General features: G+C 40.9%; 1 protein-coding gene and 2 long non-coding RNA genes across 3 annotated transcripts; 1 reads left to right on the forward strand and 2 right to left on the reverse strand.

Moving 5' to 3' along the window:
* The first annotated feature begins 4,251 nt into the window (after window positions 1-4,251).
* Window positions 4,252-5,594, forward strand: s100w (S100 calcium binding protein W). The gene is made up of 3 exons (XM_037074709.1): window positions 4,252-4,506; window positions 4,919-5,070; window positions 5,160-5,594. Exons 2-3 carry the CDS (start codon window positions 4,927-4,929, stop codon window positions 5,346-5,348), a joined length of 333 nt encoding a protein of 110 aa, XP_036930604.1. The 5' UTR covers window positions 4,252-4,506; window positions 4,919-4,926; the 3' UTR covers window positions 5,349-5,594.
* An 8,841-nt stretch (window positions 5,595-14,435) lies between these two features.
* LOC119006507 lies at window positions 14,436-16,932 on the reverse strand. The gene is made up of 3 exons (XR_005070821.1): window positions 16,791-16,932; window positions 15,267-15,367; window positions 14,436-14,807 (listed from the first exon to the last, which is right to left on the reverse strand). It is a non-coding gene; the product is annotated as an uncharacterized LOC119006507 (long non-coding RNA).
* Window positions 16,933-17,598: 666 nt separating this feature from the next.
* Window positions 17,599-18,516, reverse strand: LOC119006452. Its single transcript, XR_005070796.1, has 3 exons — window positions 18,392-18,516; window positions 18,043-18,176; window positions 17,599-17,894 (listed from the first exon to the last, which is right to left on the reverse strand). It is a non-coding gene; the product is annotated as an uncharacterized LOC119006452 (long non-coding RNA).
* Between the last annotated feature and the right edge of the window lie 2,833 nt (window positions 18,517-21,349).

A 21,349-nucleotide genomic window follows, 5' to 3' on the forward strand; every position in this document is an offset into this window, starting at 1 on the left:
AAACACACTTTAATGTGTAAAATTGGTGAAGTTACACTTTGACACGACATGCACCAACCAGATATGGAATTTGATAGATAGCAGTTGACAGAAAGATACTCTATATGTATTGAAATGAAGATTAAAATGCAGTCAAAAGACATGGCCACTAATAAATCCTCAGTACATTTGTATAAGACCCATGGAACCAGCATGCGTGATACAAGGCAGAAGACAGCAAATGACTCTGGGTTTTTTAACGTTTAAGGAATGTTTAAGGGCAAAAGCCGTCTTTATTTTTTCAGTCTTGGGATACTTGCCAACAAAGAGGAAGAGTTTAAGAATGCTTGCTATGAAAGGAGGACACAAAAACAAAACTAAAGACACCCTAAAATGCATCAGTGAGGATGAAGAAACATGCCTTTTAATGCTGTAGAAGATATGTGGAGGATATGCAGAAGATAAACAGATATGTTGACTTGTAATATTTAGAAAAGTATGGAAGCCCTGAGAGGCGAGAAAAAAGAAACCTGGTGTTCTGGTGTGTTACTTCTACCAAATCCTTTTTGGACATTGTTACTTCTGTTTCGTTTTTTTATTATGTTGTTTTAAGTTTTGGTTCAAAATAAAGTCATTCATTCATATAACTTAAGAACAAGTGATTATTAGAATCATTTTTCTATATATCTTTCTTTGTCCTTTTCTTCAGGACATTTTTTCTGTTGCTGTAATGATGAATCAATCAAACTTTACAGATGTAGCACCTTTCAAACCGCTTTTAAATCACCTGCTCTCAATTTATAAAAAATATAAACATTAGACATAGGAAATGGATCACCAGAACACTTTTCCTCACTTGCCCCTCAGAGCATAGATGTTAGTGCAAACATTAAAGTTGGAATGTGGAACTTTCGTTTAGCAATGGCTTGAAACTAGAAGACATTCATCTGCGTTATAAAAGTCCTGCACTCCGGCTTTAACAATGTTTCAGGGTTGCAAGGGTTTCCTTCTGTACAAATAGGAGGTAGAAATCAGGGGAAATGCCAGTTCAGGGATATCGGCACACTGCTAAAGCCTGAAATGAGAACTGTGACAAGTTAATCGTCTAAATAACAGAAGGTATACCAGCATGATCACATCAGGATATCATCAGATTAGGTTTTGGAATGAAACATAGGTTTGATGCCACAATTAGACAATGAGACTTTCAATGTAAAAAAAAAGATACTTACAACTAAATTAGCTTAAAATACACTATATTACCAAAAGTATTCGCTCACCTGCCTTTACTCATTCTATGAACTGAAGTGCCATCCCATTCCTAACTCATAGAATTCAATATGATGTCGGTCCACCTTTTGCAGCTATTACAGCTTCAACTCTTCTGGGAAGACTGTCCACAAGGTTGAGGAGAGTGTTTATAGGAATTTTTGACCATTCTTCCAAAAGCGCATTGGTGAGGTCACACACTGATGTTGGTCGAGAAGGCCTGGCTCTCAGTCTCCGCTCTAATTCATCCCAAAGGTGTTCTATCGGGTTCAGGTCAGGACTCTGTGCAGGCCAGTCAAGTTCATCCACACCAGACTCTGTCATCCACGTCTTTATGGACCTTGCTTTGTGCACTGGTGCACAGTCATGTTGGAAGAGGAAGGGGCCCGCTCCAAACTGTTCCCACAAGGTTGGGAGCATGGAATTGTCCAAAATGTTTTGGTATCCTGAAGCATTCAATGTTCCTTTCACTGGAACTAAGGGGCCAAGCCCAGCTCCTGAAAAACAACCCCATACCATAATTCCTCCTCCACCAAATTTCACAGTTGGCACAATGCAATCTGAAATGTACCGTTCTCCTGGCAACCTCCAAACCCAGACTCGTCCATCAGATTGCCAGATGGAAAAGCGTGATTCATCACTCCAGAGAACGCGTCTCCACTGCTCTAGAGGCCAGTGACGGCGTGCTTTACACCATTGCATCCGACGCCTTGCATTGCACTTGGTGATGTGTGGCTTGGCTGCAGCTGCTCGGCCATGGAAACCCATTCCATGAAGCTCTCTGCGTACTGTACTTGGGCTAATCTGAAGGTCACATGAAGTTTGTAGCTCTCTAGCAATTGACTGTGCAGAAAGTCGGCGACCTCTTTGCACTATGCGCTTCAGCATCCGCTGACCCCTCTCCGTCACTTTACGTGGCCTACCACTTCGTGGCTGAGTTGCTGTTGTTCCCAAACGCTTCCATTTTGTTATAATAGAGCTGACAGTTGACTGTGGAATATTTAGGAGCGAGGAAATTTCACGACTGGATTTGTTGCACAAGTGGCATCCTATGACAGTTCCACGCTGGAATTCACTGAGCTCCTGAGAGCGGCCCATTCTTTCACAAATGTCTTGTTTCACAGTCTGCATGCCTGAGTGCTTGAATTTATACACCTGGGGCCAGGCCAAGTGATTAGAACACCTGATTCTGATCATTTGAATGGGTGAGCGAATACTTTTGGTAATATAGTGTAACTCCGTCCACATGTCAGTTTTTGGCAAGTACTGAACGTAGAGAAAACACTGAAACTTGGTATCTTGGCCCTTTAAAACCATTTAGACAATGGAGCCGTTCACCCAGGACACCCAGCATCTCTGCAGTCCTGACACAGAGTGAGGAGCGAGGGAAGACACACAGTGCGTACAGCTGCCACCCCTGTTACACCTTTATTTCTTCTGTTGTGTTGTGTGTGCATGCCAAAATGCAAATAAGCCCCGTACCCCACTCCCACACAACTTAGGACAATTTCAACATTATTGTCATGTCAAGGTGACTTTTTGAATTTTTTTTGTTGCAGTTCTCAGTCGTGATTAGAAGTCACTTTCTCATGTTTTGCCATCCAAGAGGGCCCTATTGCTGTGGGGGGTTTTTTTCGAACATGGTGGTGGTCAGCTCATTTCAAGTGATAACTTAAAACATTATTGTTTTTACGTCAACACATGACTTTCTTTCTAACTTTAGAGTAATTATCTATTTGCACATTTGCTTTGCTTTTATTGTCTTTTTAAATGCAGTTGTAAATTTAAAAAAATAATAATAATAAAGAATGAACTTGTTGTTAATGTATTTCTCTGCCCCAACTAGTGGTGGCTCACCTTTGTGCTCGTCTGGTGGGTCATGTTGATGAGTAACAGAAAACAGCCTCAGCAGCTTGTTATAAATTACATTAAACACTGTATCATATACATACTGTATATTCTAAAAACCTGTCTTTCAAACATTTGTTCTAAGGACTGAATGTTTATATCAAGGAGGGAGTTTGAAGCTATTTCTATCTAATAAGTGCCTTCTTCTTGTACAGTGTTCATGCTCGTGGTGCAGACTTACCACTGCAGAGGTACACAACCTCTCCAGCAGTGAAACTGTAACTCATACCCCGGCCAGTTGCGTGTGGAAAGATGAACTTTTTTTTTTTTTTTGTAATTAAAGCCACATGATCCTCCGTCTCTTTTTTCATTTACTCCCCCTGCAAGGAGAATCTGATAGTGTTCAATAAGTGAAAGTAATAGGGCCAAAGTGACGGCAGGCTGGCGCTGGACAGTTTGAGCTGACCTACAAAAAGGGGACTTGGCAGGGGGCATGAGACGGGAAGAGAAGAAGAAAATGCTGCCTTTCTGCTGCCTTGGAACAGATGAGTGGAAAATGGAGGCTGAGTTACATAATAGTCGAGCAGGATGAACTGGAGAGACTTACGTCAGAGTCAAACATGTTCAAACACTCAGCAAAGAGTGCTCACGATGGTGTACTTTGAGACCCTCATTCGTAGATACAGTCGCACATTAAAGTGTTTAAGTGTTTTCGTAAGTATAAAACTGACACAGTTGGCTTGAACACTTCTTTTTGTCTTGGGAGAGAACTTGAATTAAAATATGAATCTTTTAACATTGTAATTGGAGCTCAATATAGCATGAAGCATTGTTTTGATTGTCTGTTACTGACCATACGCAAGACTTGTGAATAAGAGATACAGTGGGTGCATTGTGCATGCAGACTTAGAGGCAAAGTATGTCCAAACACAGAAATGACATTCTTGGCTCAGATGAAACCCTCTCTGTAATTTTCCACTTTTGCTCACATTTTTCCTCCAGAAGGCTTCACTGAGCAGCGGTTTGACTCGACTTGCACGATCTGTTCCATCTTTTCACCAACATAAACACACAGGTGAGCTCAACCATTTCGGTCTTACAACGCAAACACAAACGTTGACTCGAGTTAATTTTCTTTAGTGTGGCACAGTTTTGAGACAGAACTGATGAAGCCATTTAGGGCGGAGTGGGGCTGCATTTCCAGTGGATGAATCACACTTGTGGGTGTGTGTGTGTGCGTGTGTGCGGTTTTCTGCCACTGTGTGTGAGTGTGAGTGTGTGTGTGTGTGTCAGACAGAGTGGGTCTGCTCCTTAAGAGGAGGCTTTTACCTCAGTCTGACAACAGTCTCACCTGGGACAGCTGCTGCCACAGACGTGATCCCTTTTCGCCTGGAGAACTTAAACTCGAAGGTGAGTAGTGATGAAAAGCAACATGTTGGAGATGTTTTTGAGGGGAAGAAAAAGTATGAGGTAAAACATGAAATTCAGATGCAGAGAGTGAAATATGCAATGTAAAAGCTAGGATGGTTGTCTGTAAAATTTCATCATTGCTATTAATTATAACTTGAGACTGATTTCAAACAGAAGTTGCTCTGAACATTTGTCAACCAGCTTATAGAGTTGACGCCGGTCCTCTATCGGCTTATTGTATCTGATGCTTATGTCTATAAACATTTCTAACACTACATGTCTCTACCACACTGCTAATGACACACTTCATATGGTTTCACAAGTATTTTCCTGTGCATCCAGCATGGTTTAGGGGTATTTCCTCCTGTCTCTCTGCTAATCACTCTCAATTGATAACAACCAATTTCTCTAGCACCAGCCATGGCTCGTCTGGACCAGGTCATTACAACCATGGTGGATATATTCCTGGAGTATGCTGATGACGGAGAAGGCAAGAAACCCAAGTTAAACAAAGAGGAGTTGAAGAGGGTGTTGGAGCAAGAAATACAAAGTCCTGAGTTAAAAGTAAGCGACAAACAAATCTACCCATCAAAAATAACCGTACAGTGTCCTGCTTCTCACTCAGTGCGTGTTAAACTGTGTGTATTCCTAAGGAAAAGATAAATGCTGACGACATAGAGGAGGTCATGGAGATGCTGGATAAAAACCATGACGGTGAGGTCAACTTCAAGGAGTTTTGTCGGTGTGTTAGCGACCTGGCCAAATGCTACTACAGTAAGAAGACAGGCAAGGGCTGCAAGAAAGGCAAGGGCAAAAACCAAGAGGCTGAACAGGAGGACTAACTACAAACACTAAATTATTTCTAACACATTTAAAAACGTTTATAGAATACATACAAAATGCATACTGTATGTTATATTTATCACTGCAGACCTTGAAATCAGATGATACTGGTGTTGGAGTGACGTGGTTTGAACGTGCATGCAAAATGTGATATTCGTCGTCTTCATATCTCTGTAAACTGGTTGTTGAAGAACCTTCCATTTCAAACTTTCTGACATTAAAATAACGATTATGAACCTCTGAAATGTTGTGTGTGTGTGTGTGTGTGTGTGTGTGTGTGTGTGTGTGTCCCCTTGTCTGTTTATGGCAATCACTGCACACCTGGGTGTTCGGTGTCCGGTGTCATCGCTGTCGGAGGAAAACGAGATTGGGCTCATCAAACATTCAACAGACATCACTTGCTGCGGTCTCCCATGCACATATCACCACCGGTGCTTCCTTAATGGAAATGTCAGGTCCATTACAATCGAGGAAGTCATCAAAAGTGTTTATACTTACCTCTCAGAAAATATCTCTCCGTTAAGAAAAAACTGTTTCAAACCCATCAACAAACCGAGGAATTGTAGCTTGTTGTTTATTATGAAAAAAACAAATCAGCAGTCATGTTTATGCTTATATTTCTTCACAAAGTTAGCATTAAACTCTGATTGTTTTGGGGGTTTGTTGTTGCCTGATAATGTCTCCATTAGTTTGAATAGCAGACTTGCTCCTTTCAGGAAAACAATAGATGCAAACCATGAGAATGTGTCCATACTGCAACATTAAAATGCTTCTGGATAACTGCCGTAACTTATAATAAGATAAAGTGAATGGAACTGGTTCCCTCAGTGTAGTAGTAAGTTGTGGGACCATAAATATAATCAATTTATTTTCAATTTTGTTGATTTGTGTTGACTCACTCACTTTCACAGCCTGTCTAGAAATAGACATGTGTTTCTATTGGCTCTCCTTTGCTCCTGCCTCCCTGTGAGGCTCTTGTGATTTTCTGAGCAGCATTTGCTGCTGCAGACAACGACATGAAATAATGAGACTGTATTAGACGGGACTCTGGTTAGAAAGCACTTGTGTAGTTAGAACAGGTCGAGCAAGTTTATCATTGGTGCTGCTCAAGAAAGAGCTACAGTCTGAAGAAAGCTGCACAGATGGCATTAGGTTATAAGCCTTTCCTTTATGTCTTTCCGCCGGTCACAGCCATGGCCACAGGCATCATGTTTTCAGGTTGTCTCTCCTTTTGTGCTTGTTCCATTCATCTCAGACTGCCTCGAGGGAGTAACTTCAAATTTGGCTCGAACTGCCATTTGTACTTGAGAATTGAGTGATAAGATTTAGGTGATCAAAGGTCACTGAGGTCACATTTTTGGCAGTAACTCAGTAACAGAATAGCGTAAGGTGAAACAAAAGGATGAAATGATGAAGTGATGGCATTTTTATCCAAAAGGTCAAAGGTCAACTCAACTGTAACATCATAATTCTCTGGAAAAAACACATTTCTGGGCATTATTTAACAGCATCACCATGTGACGAAGCTCTCTGTCAGTCGACTGCACCTCTTGGTAACAAAAGCCTTAAACTAAAGACAGCAAATCTTCCACAGTTTACCTACTATAATCTACAACCACAGTTTGTCACTGTAAAAAATACAGTACTGCGCAGTATCGAATATGAGATTGACAGTCTTTTTTTTTTTTTTAAGAAGTCTGATGCAGATTGTGCAGCAGAAAAGTGGAAAGAGAGAACGCTCATGTGTAGGAGCGAGAAAAGACAGAACGTCAGAACTTGGAAATATGGAAATATCCACATGCACATCACTGGGATAAAAGGACACAATGTTTTTTACTCAAAGAAAGAAAGAAGCAAATATTTAGCATGTGCTGAATTTAGAGGAAGGCCTTAATGATTAAGAACTTCACAATGTCAGATTTTCACAGAGTTTATTGGGTTTTTTTCCATCTCACTAACTCACAAAACTGATGAACTGATGAGCCTCGTCTATCTATGTTTTTGGCAAATTCCAATCTGGTCATCCTCGTCTTATGGCTAATACGTGGTTTGAATCTTCTGGTGTGGCTACTGTACTTTGGTTCCCGAAGTCTTCTGCGAACAGTGAATTGTGGCACCTCCACTCCTGCCCTCTGGAGATTGCTGGCGACGTCACTAATAGTTGTTTTAGGGTTTTTCTCTACAGCTCTCACAATGTTTCATCATCACCTGCTGATGTTTTTTCTCCGTCTACCAGTTCGACATCTGTTGCTGAGTAGTATCAGTGGTTTCTCTCTTCTTAAGGACATTCCGAATGGTTGTATTGGCTATGGCCAATGTGCAATAGCCCCCATTGATTTTTCCTCATCTCTCAGCTTCATAATTGCTTGCTTTTGTCCCATAGACAGCTCTGTGGTCTTTATGTTGGTTACACCATTTTGAATATAAAACTGAGAGTAGGCATTCAGCACTATTTATTGTTTGAATGGGTTCAAACAAAAGGTGCTATCTACTATCATTTTTAACAGATCTAGGCGTAAATACCTGGAAATGGATGCTGACATGATGATCTCTTGTCTCATATTCCTCTTTTGATGTCAGAAACAAAGGAATTGGCCTCGCTCCAATAATTTTGTAGGGGACTTTATATTATATTTGTGCTGAGCCAACAACATGATGGATGACCTGTTTAACTTGAGTCGCTTCCACTTTCTAAATCAGTGTCACAGCCATTGCTTATTTTCTATATACTGCATTTTCCAGACTGCCTGCCAGGTGGAGCAAGTGTACCACAATACTGTATATCTCCACAAGCATCTGCCAGCACACTGTCGACCTCACAACAAGTTCTACACAAGCTTCCAAGTACTTCTTGTATTATAGAAGGTTTTATGGACTTAAACCCCCATTGGGGTACAGAGTTCTTCACTTGTTGTAATGTTGGCTATGGAACCAATTTGTTGTATGTAGCTGGAACCTGTGTGAGGATAAATAAACTCTTATCCTTCTTCTTACAGGGACATTTAGTGAGTCCTAAAATGCATGTTTATTTGTGTTTCAACACAGTGTATTTAGTAACACTTTTCAATACACAAAAACTTAAGTAGTTACTAAGGATCGAGTGAAGAATGAATCAGAAATTACTTGATGATCAGTGGATCATTAATGAGTAATACCTCAATTGATTTGAGGACCATATAGTAGATAATGATGACTATACAAAACATTAATGAATCATTTGTTAATGATTACTTCATAAGTATCTGTAAATTGACATTTGGACCACTTTCTTCATGAGTTCTTCCTGATCCACCCGCTGCTGAGCTGCACGAACTAGTCACAACTCATTATTAACTAATTAATTAATAATTAGTTACCCTTTCTGTGTACCTGTAAGTACAGTGACACATGATAATGAGCATTTACTAATTATCACTTTAAGATTATAAACATTTGCAGTTATTCCTGGGCAGCAGGATTCTCATATCTATTTTAATCAATATATTCACATCACATATACGTTAATCTGCACATACAAATCAGATTCATTTGCACTAGTGATGCTGATGCCTAAAAAATAAACACATGTTGCTGCAGAGCTCAATTTGAACCTGCTGCCCTCTAGTCTCCTTGTATTACAGTTATACCAATTATTCATTTACCATTATTGATTATCAAGTAGTTCCTGATTCATTCATCACTTGTTTCTTAGTAACCTGTTTTTGCACCTTGTTGTAAATTGTTACCATGTTTTAATATTGTAATTCTCTTGTAAATCCTGAGCTTTCTGTGGTTTTATTAATTGAAACTCATGTTTGCCAGAAAATAGTGATTGAATAGTGAAAAGAAAATGCTCATGGTCAACAGTTAACATTTTGCGATACAAATTAAAAGTTCATGATTGTGGTTGGTTTTATTTCATCATATTATCCTGTGGATTTTTTTCATTTTTTCATTTGCTGCTGGGAAAGGACTCTCATAATTCTTCCTTTGTGCTGAAGTAGAACGTGTCATAAGAGTTATAAAATGATGATGAGTTTCTCATTAAAAGTTCAGTAAGACAGGAAATTAGCTCATTAGCTGCCTTTAAAGTAATTTTGCTGACGAAATCTCTGGAGTATGAAATCCTGTGGATCTATCTGCCCACTGCCACCTCCGAGATAACGCCGCCCTAATGTGATGAAGGAAACTCCACTGCCCAAAGCATGAAGTACCACACCTACTTTAGGTGTAATCACCTCAGCCCGGGTGAGAGATTAGGTTGCCGCCCCTCCTTTGGTCTGTCTTTTTCTTCCCAGCTTTGTGTTGTGTGTGTAAAAAGACAAAAAAAAAAGCCCACATCAGAGTCAGTTGCATTGTTTTTATTTTTTCTCAGACAATATTGAATGGACACGTCTTCGAAGAAAAAAAGTTTTCAAACTGAAATAAACAGGTTGTTCTTTTATTCATTCTGATGGTCATTCTTGAGGGTTTTGCTGTAACAATTCTGTTTATTCATCCTCTGCAGAATCTGGGTCCTCAAGTTTTTTCTTGTAGAGTCTCTTTAAGAGTGGCATGACTTTCTCAAACTCATCTTTACTGATGTTGTTGTCACTCTTTTGTAGACGCTTCATGGCCCTCCTCTTGATTTTATCCTGGGGAACAGAAAATGACACTTAACAGTGTGAAGTGCATCCGAATGACGGATAAGAAGCTGGATGACAGGTGAATGTGCCGCGTAAGGCGAGTGTGTTGACTTTCTTACCTTTTTCGGATGGTTTTCAAGCAGTTCATTGATCATCTTTTCGAATTCTGCCTTCTCCAACACACCACTATCGTCTTCATCGTACTCCTCAAAGAGGTCCATCATGGCCTTTTCAAGTTCCTCATCCTTACAATCTGTAGATGGACAAAAATATTGAGATTGATTTTGAATAATCAAAAGCAAATATGAGTCAACACTTCTCATACATAGAGGATGAATGGATAATAAAATTGTTTCAGTGTTTTTGCAGACACGGTGAATTACATGCAGTTGGATTAAAGTTGACAGGCAAGTCAAAGTTCAAGTTTAACAGTATGATCCGTGCTGCCTGTGTTGCAGCAGCACAGAAATTAAGCTTTCACAAATGTAAGGAATCTCTCTGTTCTTGGCCCTTGCCTTTGTCGCAGCTTTTAGCCATGGATTTCCTCAGCTGCCTCAAGGTGACCTCGTCGCCGTCGGCTGCATCCATGATCTTGCCAACGATTTCATCCTGGAGAACAGATAATTACACTTGATGGCATGAGACGCATCGGAATGGTGATTATGAGGCAGGAGAGCCAGTGGGTGTGTTTTGAATAGACCTGCGTCGTAACTGTGCCCCGTAAAGGGAGTGTGTTGAGTTTCTTACTTTCTTCTCGTGGCTTGCGAATGCTTCTTCCAACAGCTTCCTCAAATCCTCCTTCTTGATCTTTCCATCAGCGTCGCCGTTCTTCTTAAAGAGCCCCCTGATCGTCTTGCGGACTTCTTTCTTATCCATACCTGTAGCGGGACATAAAGGTCGAGACTGATTTTGAACGATAAATGTCAGTTAATACTTTTCAAACATAGAGGATGAACTGGAAAAAAAGAAAGTGCTGCCGAGGGTTTTTTGCAGACACGCTACTGTCAAGTCATGAAATCTGTTATTATCTGTTATCTGTGATATTGCTGCAACGTGCAGTTAGTCTATAGTCAGAAAGCTCAAACTCAGGATGATGTTTGCAGCAGCACAGTATGAAGCTTTCAGCAAATGTAAGTAACAGCTCTTGAGGTTCTTGGACAACAATGCTGCAAGTTTACATTTAGCCATTTCTGGTGCACGCGTCAGACTTTTCGCCCCTCATCATGTTCGGTGTTTGAATATCTTATATGTAAAAAGACTCCCTCCCTCCATATCTTTCCTTCAGGATTTACCTTCGACGTTCACGTTCACTGGGTGAAGAAGAGATCACGTCTGTGTCACCAGCTTGGTCCCAGATGAGACTGTTGTCAGACTGAGGGGAACATCTCCTTTTAATAGGAGTAGACAAACAATGCCTGACACATGTACATACATTCATGCACAATGAAAACAAGTGGTGACTCACCTAATGAGAGTATGGCCACATCCCAACAAACCAGTTGTACCAGTACTCTTTGTTCCATACTGAAAAGACAGAAGATGCGCTGTCAAAATTATGTTTTCATCCGTTGATAACGTGTGTTATTAAATGTGATGAAATGTTGAAGGTGGGGTAGAAAGGAGCTGCAAGGTGGAGATAATATTTGAACAACAAAAAAAAACAGAGTAGAGTTCATCGAGCCCAAAACGTTCGATATGGGTCAGTGCGTTCGTGCGTGCGTGTTTATGTTACTATCATGTTTGTATCCGTTGTCATTGATTACACCTGTGAAATGTGGTGAAATGTTTTGTTTAAAGGTGGGGTAGAATTTTTTTCCATTCATTGCAGAGCTGCAAGGTGGAGCTTATTGTGGAGAAAATATGTGTGAACAAACAAAAAAAAAGCAGAGTAGAGTTCATCCCAGCCCGAAATGTTTGGTGTAGGCCAGTGTGTTTCGTGTGTGTGCATGCTTGTGTTACTGGCTTTGGCTGTTTTTTGGGGAGACATTTTCAAACCAAAGACCACCTAGATGGGGACGACTTGTCCGATTAAATGGATGGTAGATGTAGGTGTAGTCTGTGTTTGAACCCACCCTATGACTCTCCGCTGCATGCCACATCCACTCTCTCTGTGTTTTTTCCGTCACCCCTTCTTGTCCTATCACAATAAAACCATGAAAAATACAATACATTTATCAACTTTTATACACACAATCTGACATGATTTACACATTGTTGTCCAGCTCAGTGGCCATGAGCTTAGAGCACAGAGCTCAAGCCCAAAATCGCTGTTTGAATCCTGACATAAGGTAAGGCAGCGTGAGGCAATTTCTGGATTTCCCCGCGATGGGCACGTCAGCATTCAGACTAAACTTTTGGTCCAACAACCAGGTGCCCACTCTCAGAGTTAGTTCTGCAAAAACTTTCTGGGGACCAAAAGAAAATGCTTGACCTCATAACATAAATCATTACATTCTATGGTGAAGACATGGAGTGAAGTCAGGCTGAGGGTAATGGTCAGGCAAACAAAATGGACTTGCAATTATGTGGTGCTTCTCTGGTCTCACCTGGGACAGCTGGTGACACGGAGGGGATCTCTTCTTAGCTGGAGTCAGATCGCTTTGTTTTCATGTCACAAAAGTAATTTCCTTCGGTCTTTTAATGTACTGTGTTTGTGTCAAATCACGCGAATAAACCCACCGTTATAAGTTGTCTCTCAGATAAAAAAAAAAAAACTCTCCTTTAAAGAATGATTAAGGTTTCAACCCTTCAGCGTACAGAAAGTGAGTCTAACTGTCTTACTGTTTTGCCATTTGTTGTTGCCCAGTAATCCCTGCGGCAGTTTGAGTTCCACATTTTCTCTGCTCAGGAGGACGTTTGTGAAAAATGGGAATGTCTCCGTACAGTGGGACAGTGTGGGACCACACATTTAATGCATCTATAATCAATTTTGCGTCAAGTGTGCTTCCATCCAGCCCACAACGTGTTAACTCGCTCACATTCCGGCCTGATCTCTGAAAAAACAGCCATACTTTTTTATTGGTTCTCATTTGCCATGCCTTTGCCTTCCTGTGAGGCACCCGTGATTGGCTGAGCAACCTAGAATGTCGGCGAGACCACATTTTGCCACGATGACACACACACACACTCTGACTCACTTGGGGAAAAACAATAACAGCTGACACTGTTGGGGCTGGTAACGAGATGTTGCTGAATGTGTCTCCTGTGAGAAATCCTCTGTGCTGTCAGAACTTGTCTTACAGGTTTACCATTAGTGTTATATAAGAAATACCAAAAGCTTAACAGGTGACAAGAGTATTTTTTTTGTTTGTTTTTGATTTGGTCCATGATTGACTTGGTGTGCAAAGTGTTAACTGCATGTTCATTTAGTCTCTGATTTCATTTCTTGAGGTTCTTCGAAAAAGTTTGGCACCCAATCCATCAACCTCACACCAGGACACGTTTTGATTATATAAATCAGTACGCTGCAGAGAATGGATTCTGAAAGTTTGTGTTTAGAGGCTTTTAATTTGTCACAGATTGTGAATCTGCACCGGAGGAAATCCAGGCCATTCAGAGACGCTTAACTTGAGCGCACCCCCTACCAAGTCCAAGTCACGCCCAGTACTGCATTCTCCACACAGCCTGCAGATGGAGCAAGTATGTCAAAATGCTAGATATCTTCACAAGCATGCCAGGACCTCTCATGAACTGTATGTGAGTTTAAACGCACTGCTTGAAATGGAGGGTTTTTTTCAGTCGTTGAACACACCTTAAAGGAAAGATGAAGAGATGAAATACCACTGTAGGTACACCGGTCCAATTCCATAATGGCCATGATTCATACAGATGTCTCTTGAAGGTTCATTCTCTCTCTCTCTCTCTCTCTCTCTGTTTCAGCAGACACCCAGACACCGTGAAAACCACAACAAAAATAAAGGACATAAAGGTTTCACAAATAACATGCAAATTCCACTCACTGCCAAAGTCTCTCAAGCCAGTGTCCATTAAACTGTCGGAAACACAGCATAATCTAAATGTGCTGAGGTAAAATAAATAACTTCAAATGCACCATTAATGTCCATACGAAGGTATATTAACAACATTACAAATAAACATCAAACATATAAAGTAAATTACTGTGTGCATCCCTTGGACCACATGTTGAATAACATTACTCTGGAGTTGCTTGTTCTTCATCTGCAGCAAGTGAAGAAAGTGACCTCACCATATGACATCACATTTCCCGAAATGCTACTCAACTTGCAATCATGTTACTTTCTGCAATTTATTCTTAAACAGATATGTTTAAGTACCTTTTAGACACATTTCTTATCAACGTTTAATGACCTCATGAACTTAAACGATAATGCACTCGTAACAGAAACAAATATGAACACACATCTACTGTAGTACCTGAGTAAGAGGGTGTATAGGTATAGCTGTGCGTCATGTGCATAAAAAGACCCACAAGCCCAGATCACATTATGTTCTATTATTTATTCTCAGACCATATTGAACGGACACATCTTTCAAAACCCATTTTCAAACTCAGGTAAACAGGTTTCAGTGGAGGTGCAGGTGGCTTCTGCTGTCAGTGTAGGTGCTGCCTGCCATTTTACTCTCTATTTCTTCCTTTTTCTTTTTTCCTTTGCACATTTTGATGGTCAGTATAGTAAATATTCTGTTTAGGCATATCCCTTGCTTTGCTTCTCTTCCCAGAATTGCTTAAATTCCTCAAGCGTGATATCTTGAGCAGCTCTTTGCTCCATGGTTCTTATCTCCTTTGCAATTTTCGGCCAACCACTCCTTCAGCTCCTGCACACTTCTTTAGGTTTTTGCAGAAATCTTGATCACAATCCTTGTCAGCCATAGCTGTAGTGGGACAAAAAGTTTGAAATTGATTTTGAATGATCAAAAGAAAATATGAGTTAATACGTTTCCAACATCAAGGATGAACAGAAAATAAAATTGATGCCAAGGTTTTTGCAGACACTTTGCTGTCAGGTCTTCTGAAATCTCTTGATATTGGTAAGCTTCATGTTGTTAAACTACAGCTGGCAGGTAAGAATTAAAAATCAAGTTCAAACAAAGGAGGACGACAAAGACCAGTGTTGCTTGTGTTTGCAGTAGCACAGAATAAAGCTTTGGCAAATTTAAGAAACTGCTCTCCAGTTTCAGATTAACAACAATGCTGCCAATTTACAGACGATATTCTGCCGTTTCTGTTGCATGTGTCAGACTTTTCCCACCCATCATGCTTCGGTATCTGGAAATCATTTTGTCATTTTCTGGCCTTCCACAAAACTCCCTCCTTCAGTAACTTTCAGTCACCTTGAGGTTCACGTTCACCAGGTGTAGAAGAGAGATCGTGACTGTGCCACCAGCTTGGTTTCACATGAGACTGATGTCAGACTAAGCTGAACGTCTCCTTTCTAAAAGAGCAGACACACAATGTTTGACTTTTGTACATGCATTCATGCACACACACACAAAAAAAAAATGGATGTGGGCATTCGTGTAATGAAAATCCTTACAAACCAGCTGTACCAGTCCTTTTTGTGTCATTCTATTTGGATAGAGGGTTTATCATTGCTTTTTTATGGGTGGAGCTGATGATCTAAGGTGGGGAGGAAATATGTTTGTTAAACAAATCACTGGATATCCTCCAACTAAAAATGTTGGGTAGAGGTCAATACTTTCGTGTGTGTGTGGCCTTGTTTTCCCATATTTGTGGGGACCATAACACTTGGGTCGAGGTTAAGAGAAGGGTTAACCCACGATTCCATCAGATATGTGTCCGCTGCGTTAAGACTCTACCACGCCAGCAGAGCTGATAGATTTCACTCTAGTCTATGTCTTGACTTCCACCAGGTCTGCTGCGCTGCATATCTGCTCCATCCCTGCTCCGGCAGTCCAAAGCCCTCCGGAACAGACACGCAGGACTTCTGTTTCAGGTGGACGCCGGACCACCGAAACAACGATATAACTTTTTTTTAAATAAAAGACTCTGTGTTGATGCCAGCGCACAAATCTCAAAAAAGAGCCAAATACAAGCTCTTCTACTAACCTTTCGGTCGGGAACACTTTGTGTTGTTGTGTTTATAACACATACCTACATAACTGTGGTCTGACTGAGTGATTATGTGATTAACGCAGGAACTCCTCAGGCTTGTGACGGCAGTTTTTGACAGTACTGCGCCATCATGAACTCAAAACACAACGTGTGGGGGTTGCCGGACAGCGGAGCAAAAACACAGCCAACACATATCTGTTGGAATTTTGGGGTTACGTTTAGGCAGATAGACTTTCTTCATATGGTCCGTGTCTGACAGGAAACTGGGTGAGAGAGGGGGAGTGACACGCAACAAAGGACACCAGGCTGGGATTCGAACCCAGAGCTGCTGCAGCAAGGACAAAGCCTTTGTACATGGGATGCCTACTCTACCAACTGAGCTAAACTGCACCCCGTCAAACCACATTGTTTAAACACTTGCCAAATTTATCCATTCAGCACACATTCATACACGGCAGAGGCTGCTATGTAAGGTGCAGTCCGGCTCATCAAAAGTGATATAGTACACTTCAACACACAGCCAGATCTGGTGATCAAACCAGTGAATGCCTGACCTCATAAAATGTCTGACCCTATAATGTAAATCATAAAAGGGGTTACTGATAACGTTCAGCCACTCAGTGTGGCGTACCATCTCCCTCATTCAATTGCATTCATGTCACCACACCACTATTTTACCAATCACCTGCCCCATCAAGAGGCTGCCAGTTTAGCTAACATTGCTAACGCTAACTTCCCTAATGTTAACATTGCCAGTGCTAATGTTGCTAACTCGAGCTAACCTTATGGCAGTACAGTATGCTGAGCTCATCCAGTTACTTATCCTGACGTCCGCGGGTGAAGTCATGAACTGCAATGTCTAACCTAGCCATGTTCACCGTAACGTAAGACCAGAGCACTACTGTCTACCCTCACCACGCCTCACAGTCGCACCATGCCTGTTTAGAAGCGCAACATTGAAAAGGGTCCGGTCTGAAACAGTGTCGCGCGGCGCAGCGTAGCATCCCGAAAGTTGTGTAATGAAATACACAGGCATGGTGGTATATTAACAATTCATATCATAACAAAAATATACACCGGTATTCGGTGTGAATCGGTATACTGCCCAGCACTAGAAAGCCTCTAAGAAAAGAATGCACATCTGTGTATGTGGATGTGTTTTTGCTAGTTTGATTTGTGTCAAGGCCTATGTGCACACCAATTGCTGCTCTACTAGTTTTACGATTAAAGTATGATGAAAACGTTTGTTTTATTTTCATCCATCTATCAACGCCACCTAATACTGTGCAGAGACAGTGCCAGTCCCAGCTCATATAGGGCAAGAGGCTGGTGAATACGTTTTTAATCCTATTGAATCTGTTTGTAAAGTGATGTCTGCCTCGTCATGTGTACTTTTGGCACTTCAGCCATCCTGGATCTGGATTAAACTTCAGTCACTTACCCACTTTAAAGGAAGGTTCCAACATTTTGGAAAATGTTCGATTTCAACAAAGACCATGAAGATGAAATACTGTCTACTGTAGTACCTGAGTAAGAGATTGTATAGGTATAGATGTGTGTTGTGTGCATAAAAAGACAAACAACCCCAGATCAAAGGCATGCTTTTTATTTTTTCTCAGCCAATATTGCATGGACACATCTTTCAAAACCAATTTTCAAACTCAATCAGGTTTCAGTGGAGGCACAGATGGCTTCTGCTGTCAGTGTACTCTTTACTATTATTATTATTATCTTATTCTATTACACATTTTGATGGTCATTCTTGAGGGTTTTGTTTAGGAACATCCCTTGCCTTTCTTCTCCTCCCAGCATTTCTTAAACTCCTCAAATGTGATATCTTGGTCGGCTTTTTGCTCCATGCACGGAAAGAGCCCTCTGATTCCACCCTGGAAAACAGATCATCACGGCTAAAGTTACAGTTTGAATTGCACTTGAAAGGTGAATAAGTAGCAGGACAACAAGTGAGTGTGTTACGTGTAGATGTGAATGTGTATTGTAAATGTGCCATGCAACGTGGTGAGTTGAGTTCCTTACTTCGTTCTTGCGGCCTTTGCAATTTTCGGCCAACCACTCCTTGAGCTCCCGCACTTTGACACTCCCGCCACGGCTGTCAAAGAACTTCTTCAGCTCCTCACAGAATTCTTGATCACAATCCTTATTAGCCATAGCTGTAGTGGGACAAAAAGGGATTGATTTCGAGCAGTTAAAAGAAAATGTGATACTTTTCCAACATTGAGGATGAACAGACAGTAAAATCAATGCCAAGGTTTTTGCACAGCGCTGCTTGTGCTTGCAGTGGCACAGAATAAAGCTTTGGCAAATGTAAGTCATGTTTTGTCCGTGTACAAGACTACTTCCCTCAGTATCTTTCATCAGGACTCACCTTGAGGTTCACGTTCACCAGGTGATGAAGAGAGGTCGCGTCTGTGCCACCAGCTTGGTTCCAGATGAGACTGATGTCAGACTAAGGCGAATGTCTCCTTTTTATAAGAGCAGACACACAATGTTTGATGTTTGTACATGTATTTATGAACAAAGAAAAAAAACACACGTGGGCACCGGTCTAAGGAAATTAACAAACCAGTAGTGCCAGTCCCTTTGTGCCACTCTATTCGGTCAGGTTATCACTGGTCAAAGTGGATTGTTTATGGGTGGAGTAGGTAATCTAAGGTGGGGAGGAAGGATGAATGAAAAACGAGTCAGTTGATCTCACCCAAGATGTTGGGTACAGGTCAATCTGTGTGTGTGTGTGTGTGTGTGTGTGTGTGTGTGTGTGTGTGTGTGTGTGTACTAATGCTTGTTTTTTTAATGATTTGTTTATAAAAAAATGTTTTATCAAGTTGACCTTTAGATTTCAGGGTGATGACTTGGGCTCAGGTTGGTATAAGGGTTTGGAGGTGGGGAAAACTGGTTGGGGTTACTCAAGGAAAGCCTCTAAGAAAAGAATGCATGTCTGTGTGTGTGGGTGTGTGTTTGTATGTTTGATTTGTCTCTATGCCTACGTGCACACCAGTTCCTGTTATACTAGTTTTACAATTAAAGTGTTATTGTTTTGCATCCGTCTATCAATGCCACCATAAGAGGCTAGAGGCAAGAGGCTGACTTGACATCAAAAATAACTTTGTAATCCTATTTAATCTGTATGTACAGTGGTTTCTGCCTCGTCATGTGTACTGTTGAGGTGGCCTCAATCATCCTGGATCTGGATTAGGGCCAGATGCAGGAATTTTTTTTCCCCCACTTTCTTTAATGTCGTTTGATTGTGAGCATTTTTCGACAATTTTGTTGATTTGTCAGAGAGCAATGCATGGCTCTTGATGGCAAAAATCAAGCAGTTATCTATAACCAAGTGCAATTTGATGTGGACCCAAATAAAAATCTCTTGTGTTCCTGCGCTGTTTTTCACATCCACCAGAGTTCCCTACCTAGGAGCTGAGTCTCTGCAGCTGCCTTCGATCAGCCCTCAACCAGAGTTTCACTGTTGGAGCATATCAGTCCTTTCTCTCCTTCAGACTGTGCGAGCTTGACTGTATTGATTTTGCCAGTGTGTACACTTTTTACAGCAGCAGTTCACAGTTCGAACTACACTCTCCAAAAAGGGGGTCAAGTCTTACCAAGACAGATGAGAAGATCAATGCGAACTGTGTGTCGGTCTAGCAAGTCTCCCAAAATGTATTGGAAATGTATTTTAATATGTATTAGATAATAATGATAAGAAGACATCAGAAGACAACAGCTTTATTGATCTCTCTTAAATGAAACAAAAATGTTTTACTTCGTTGTGTTTTTTTTACAATCACAGCCCCCAAGTACGCAGACATGCAAAAGCAGATAATCAAGCGCTCGAGAAGTTTAGGGCTCAGTGTGTTGCTCAAGTTGAACTGGCACCGCTCCAGCTACCAGTCCACACTCCGTACTAACTTGTCCGTGTTGGTCTTGAATCTGCCACCCACTGGTGACTAAACCAAGTACTTGTGAAACGAGATACAGCTGCTCAGTGATAATGGTAAACGCATTCATACAAGTTTAAAAAGTGGGCAAAACCTTCACTGACATGTGAACACATTTCATTTACTTTCGAAGTCTCTTCCATCTTCAGGATTAATGAAGTAGAATAGGATATGGTTGGATGTATGCTTAAAACTGTTGTTATCCTTGGCAGACTGAATCAAATCAAATCAAATCAAAACAAATACCCTCAGTTTTCATATCTGGAAGAAGTTTTCAACCCACCGTTTTTTGGTCTCGGATGAACTCTACTCACACATATTTTCTCCACAATAGGCTCCGCCTCATAGCCACGCCTCACAGTTCCTCAATGCAAAGAAGAATTTCCCCACGTTAGATTAACAACCCTTCACAAACAAACAAAACACATGCGACACATTCATACACAAGCATGACTACCCAAGTACTTACAATTCATCTATAAGCACACTGAGGATTGAACATACTGCAATATAAATATACTTCAGCGTGATGTTACTTTTCTCCGTAAGAACACAATCATTTATCCATTCTGAGAAATGATGAAGCCTCAATCAGACAGTATATGAAACAAAACAAAAGGACTGGCTTGTGTGGATTTTGCCAGATTTCTGTTACATTAATCACCACAGCTGTTTTCTTTTTACATGAATGTATGCACGTACAACTCCAAGGCATCGCGTTTTCTGCTCTTATAAAGTGGATATTTTCCTCTCATTCTGACATCAGATTGATCTGGAACCAAGCTGGAGACGCGATCTCTCTTCACCCGGCGAGCGTGAATGCAAAGGTGAGTCCTGTTGGAACAGAAATTATGTGGTAAGAAAGAAAAAAGCCGTCACATATCCAGATACTGAACATGTATGAGTGCAGGACAGCCTGACACATGCGACAAAAATGACAAAATATTGCCTGTAAACTGTCAGCGCTATTGTGAGTCAAAAACTTAACAACGATCCCTTACATTCACTAAAGTGTTTGACATGAACATTTGATTGTTTGTCATCCTTTAAGAGTTACATTTAAGCTTTATACTTCAACGTTCTGTGTGTGTGTGTGTGTGTGTGAAACTGATAATAACGGCCGGTTGCCTACAATACTGCATTTAGGACTCTTCAATATTGGCTGAGAATAAATAGAAACTATTTTGAATAAATTGAATGTAATGTGGACTCCTTCATCACAACTCCCTGTTTAACACTCTCTCTCAGTCTCCATCTCGTCAACCACTTGTCTGTTTGCATATTTGCATCAGTTCGTTTGAATGCATCGCTTGTATGCAACCGTGGAGCTGAATAAACAGAATACACCTGTTCTGGACCGTGTGAGCTCTGTTTCTGATCAGAGTTTGCTT

This window comes from Acanthopagrus latus, chromosome 17 (genome assembly GCF_904848185.1).
Source record: "Acanthopagrus latus isolate v.2019 chromosome 17, fAcaLat1.1, whole genome shotgun sequence".
NCBI classification, from domain to species: domain Eukaryota; kingdom Metazoa; phylum Chordata; class Actinopteri; order Spariformes; family Sparidae; genus Acanthopagrus; species Acanthopagrus latus.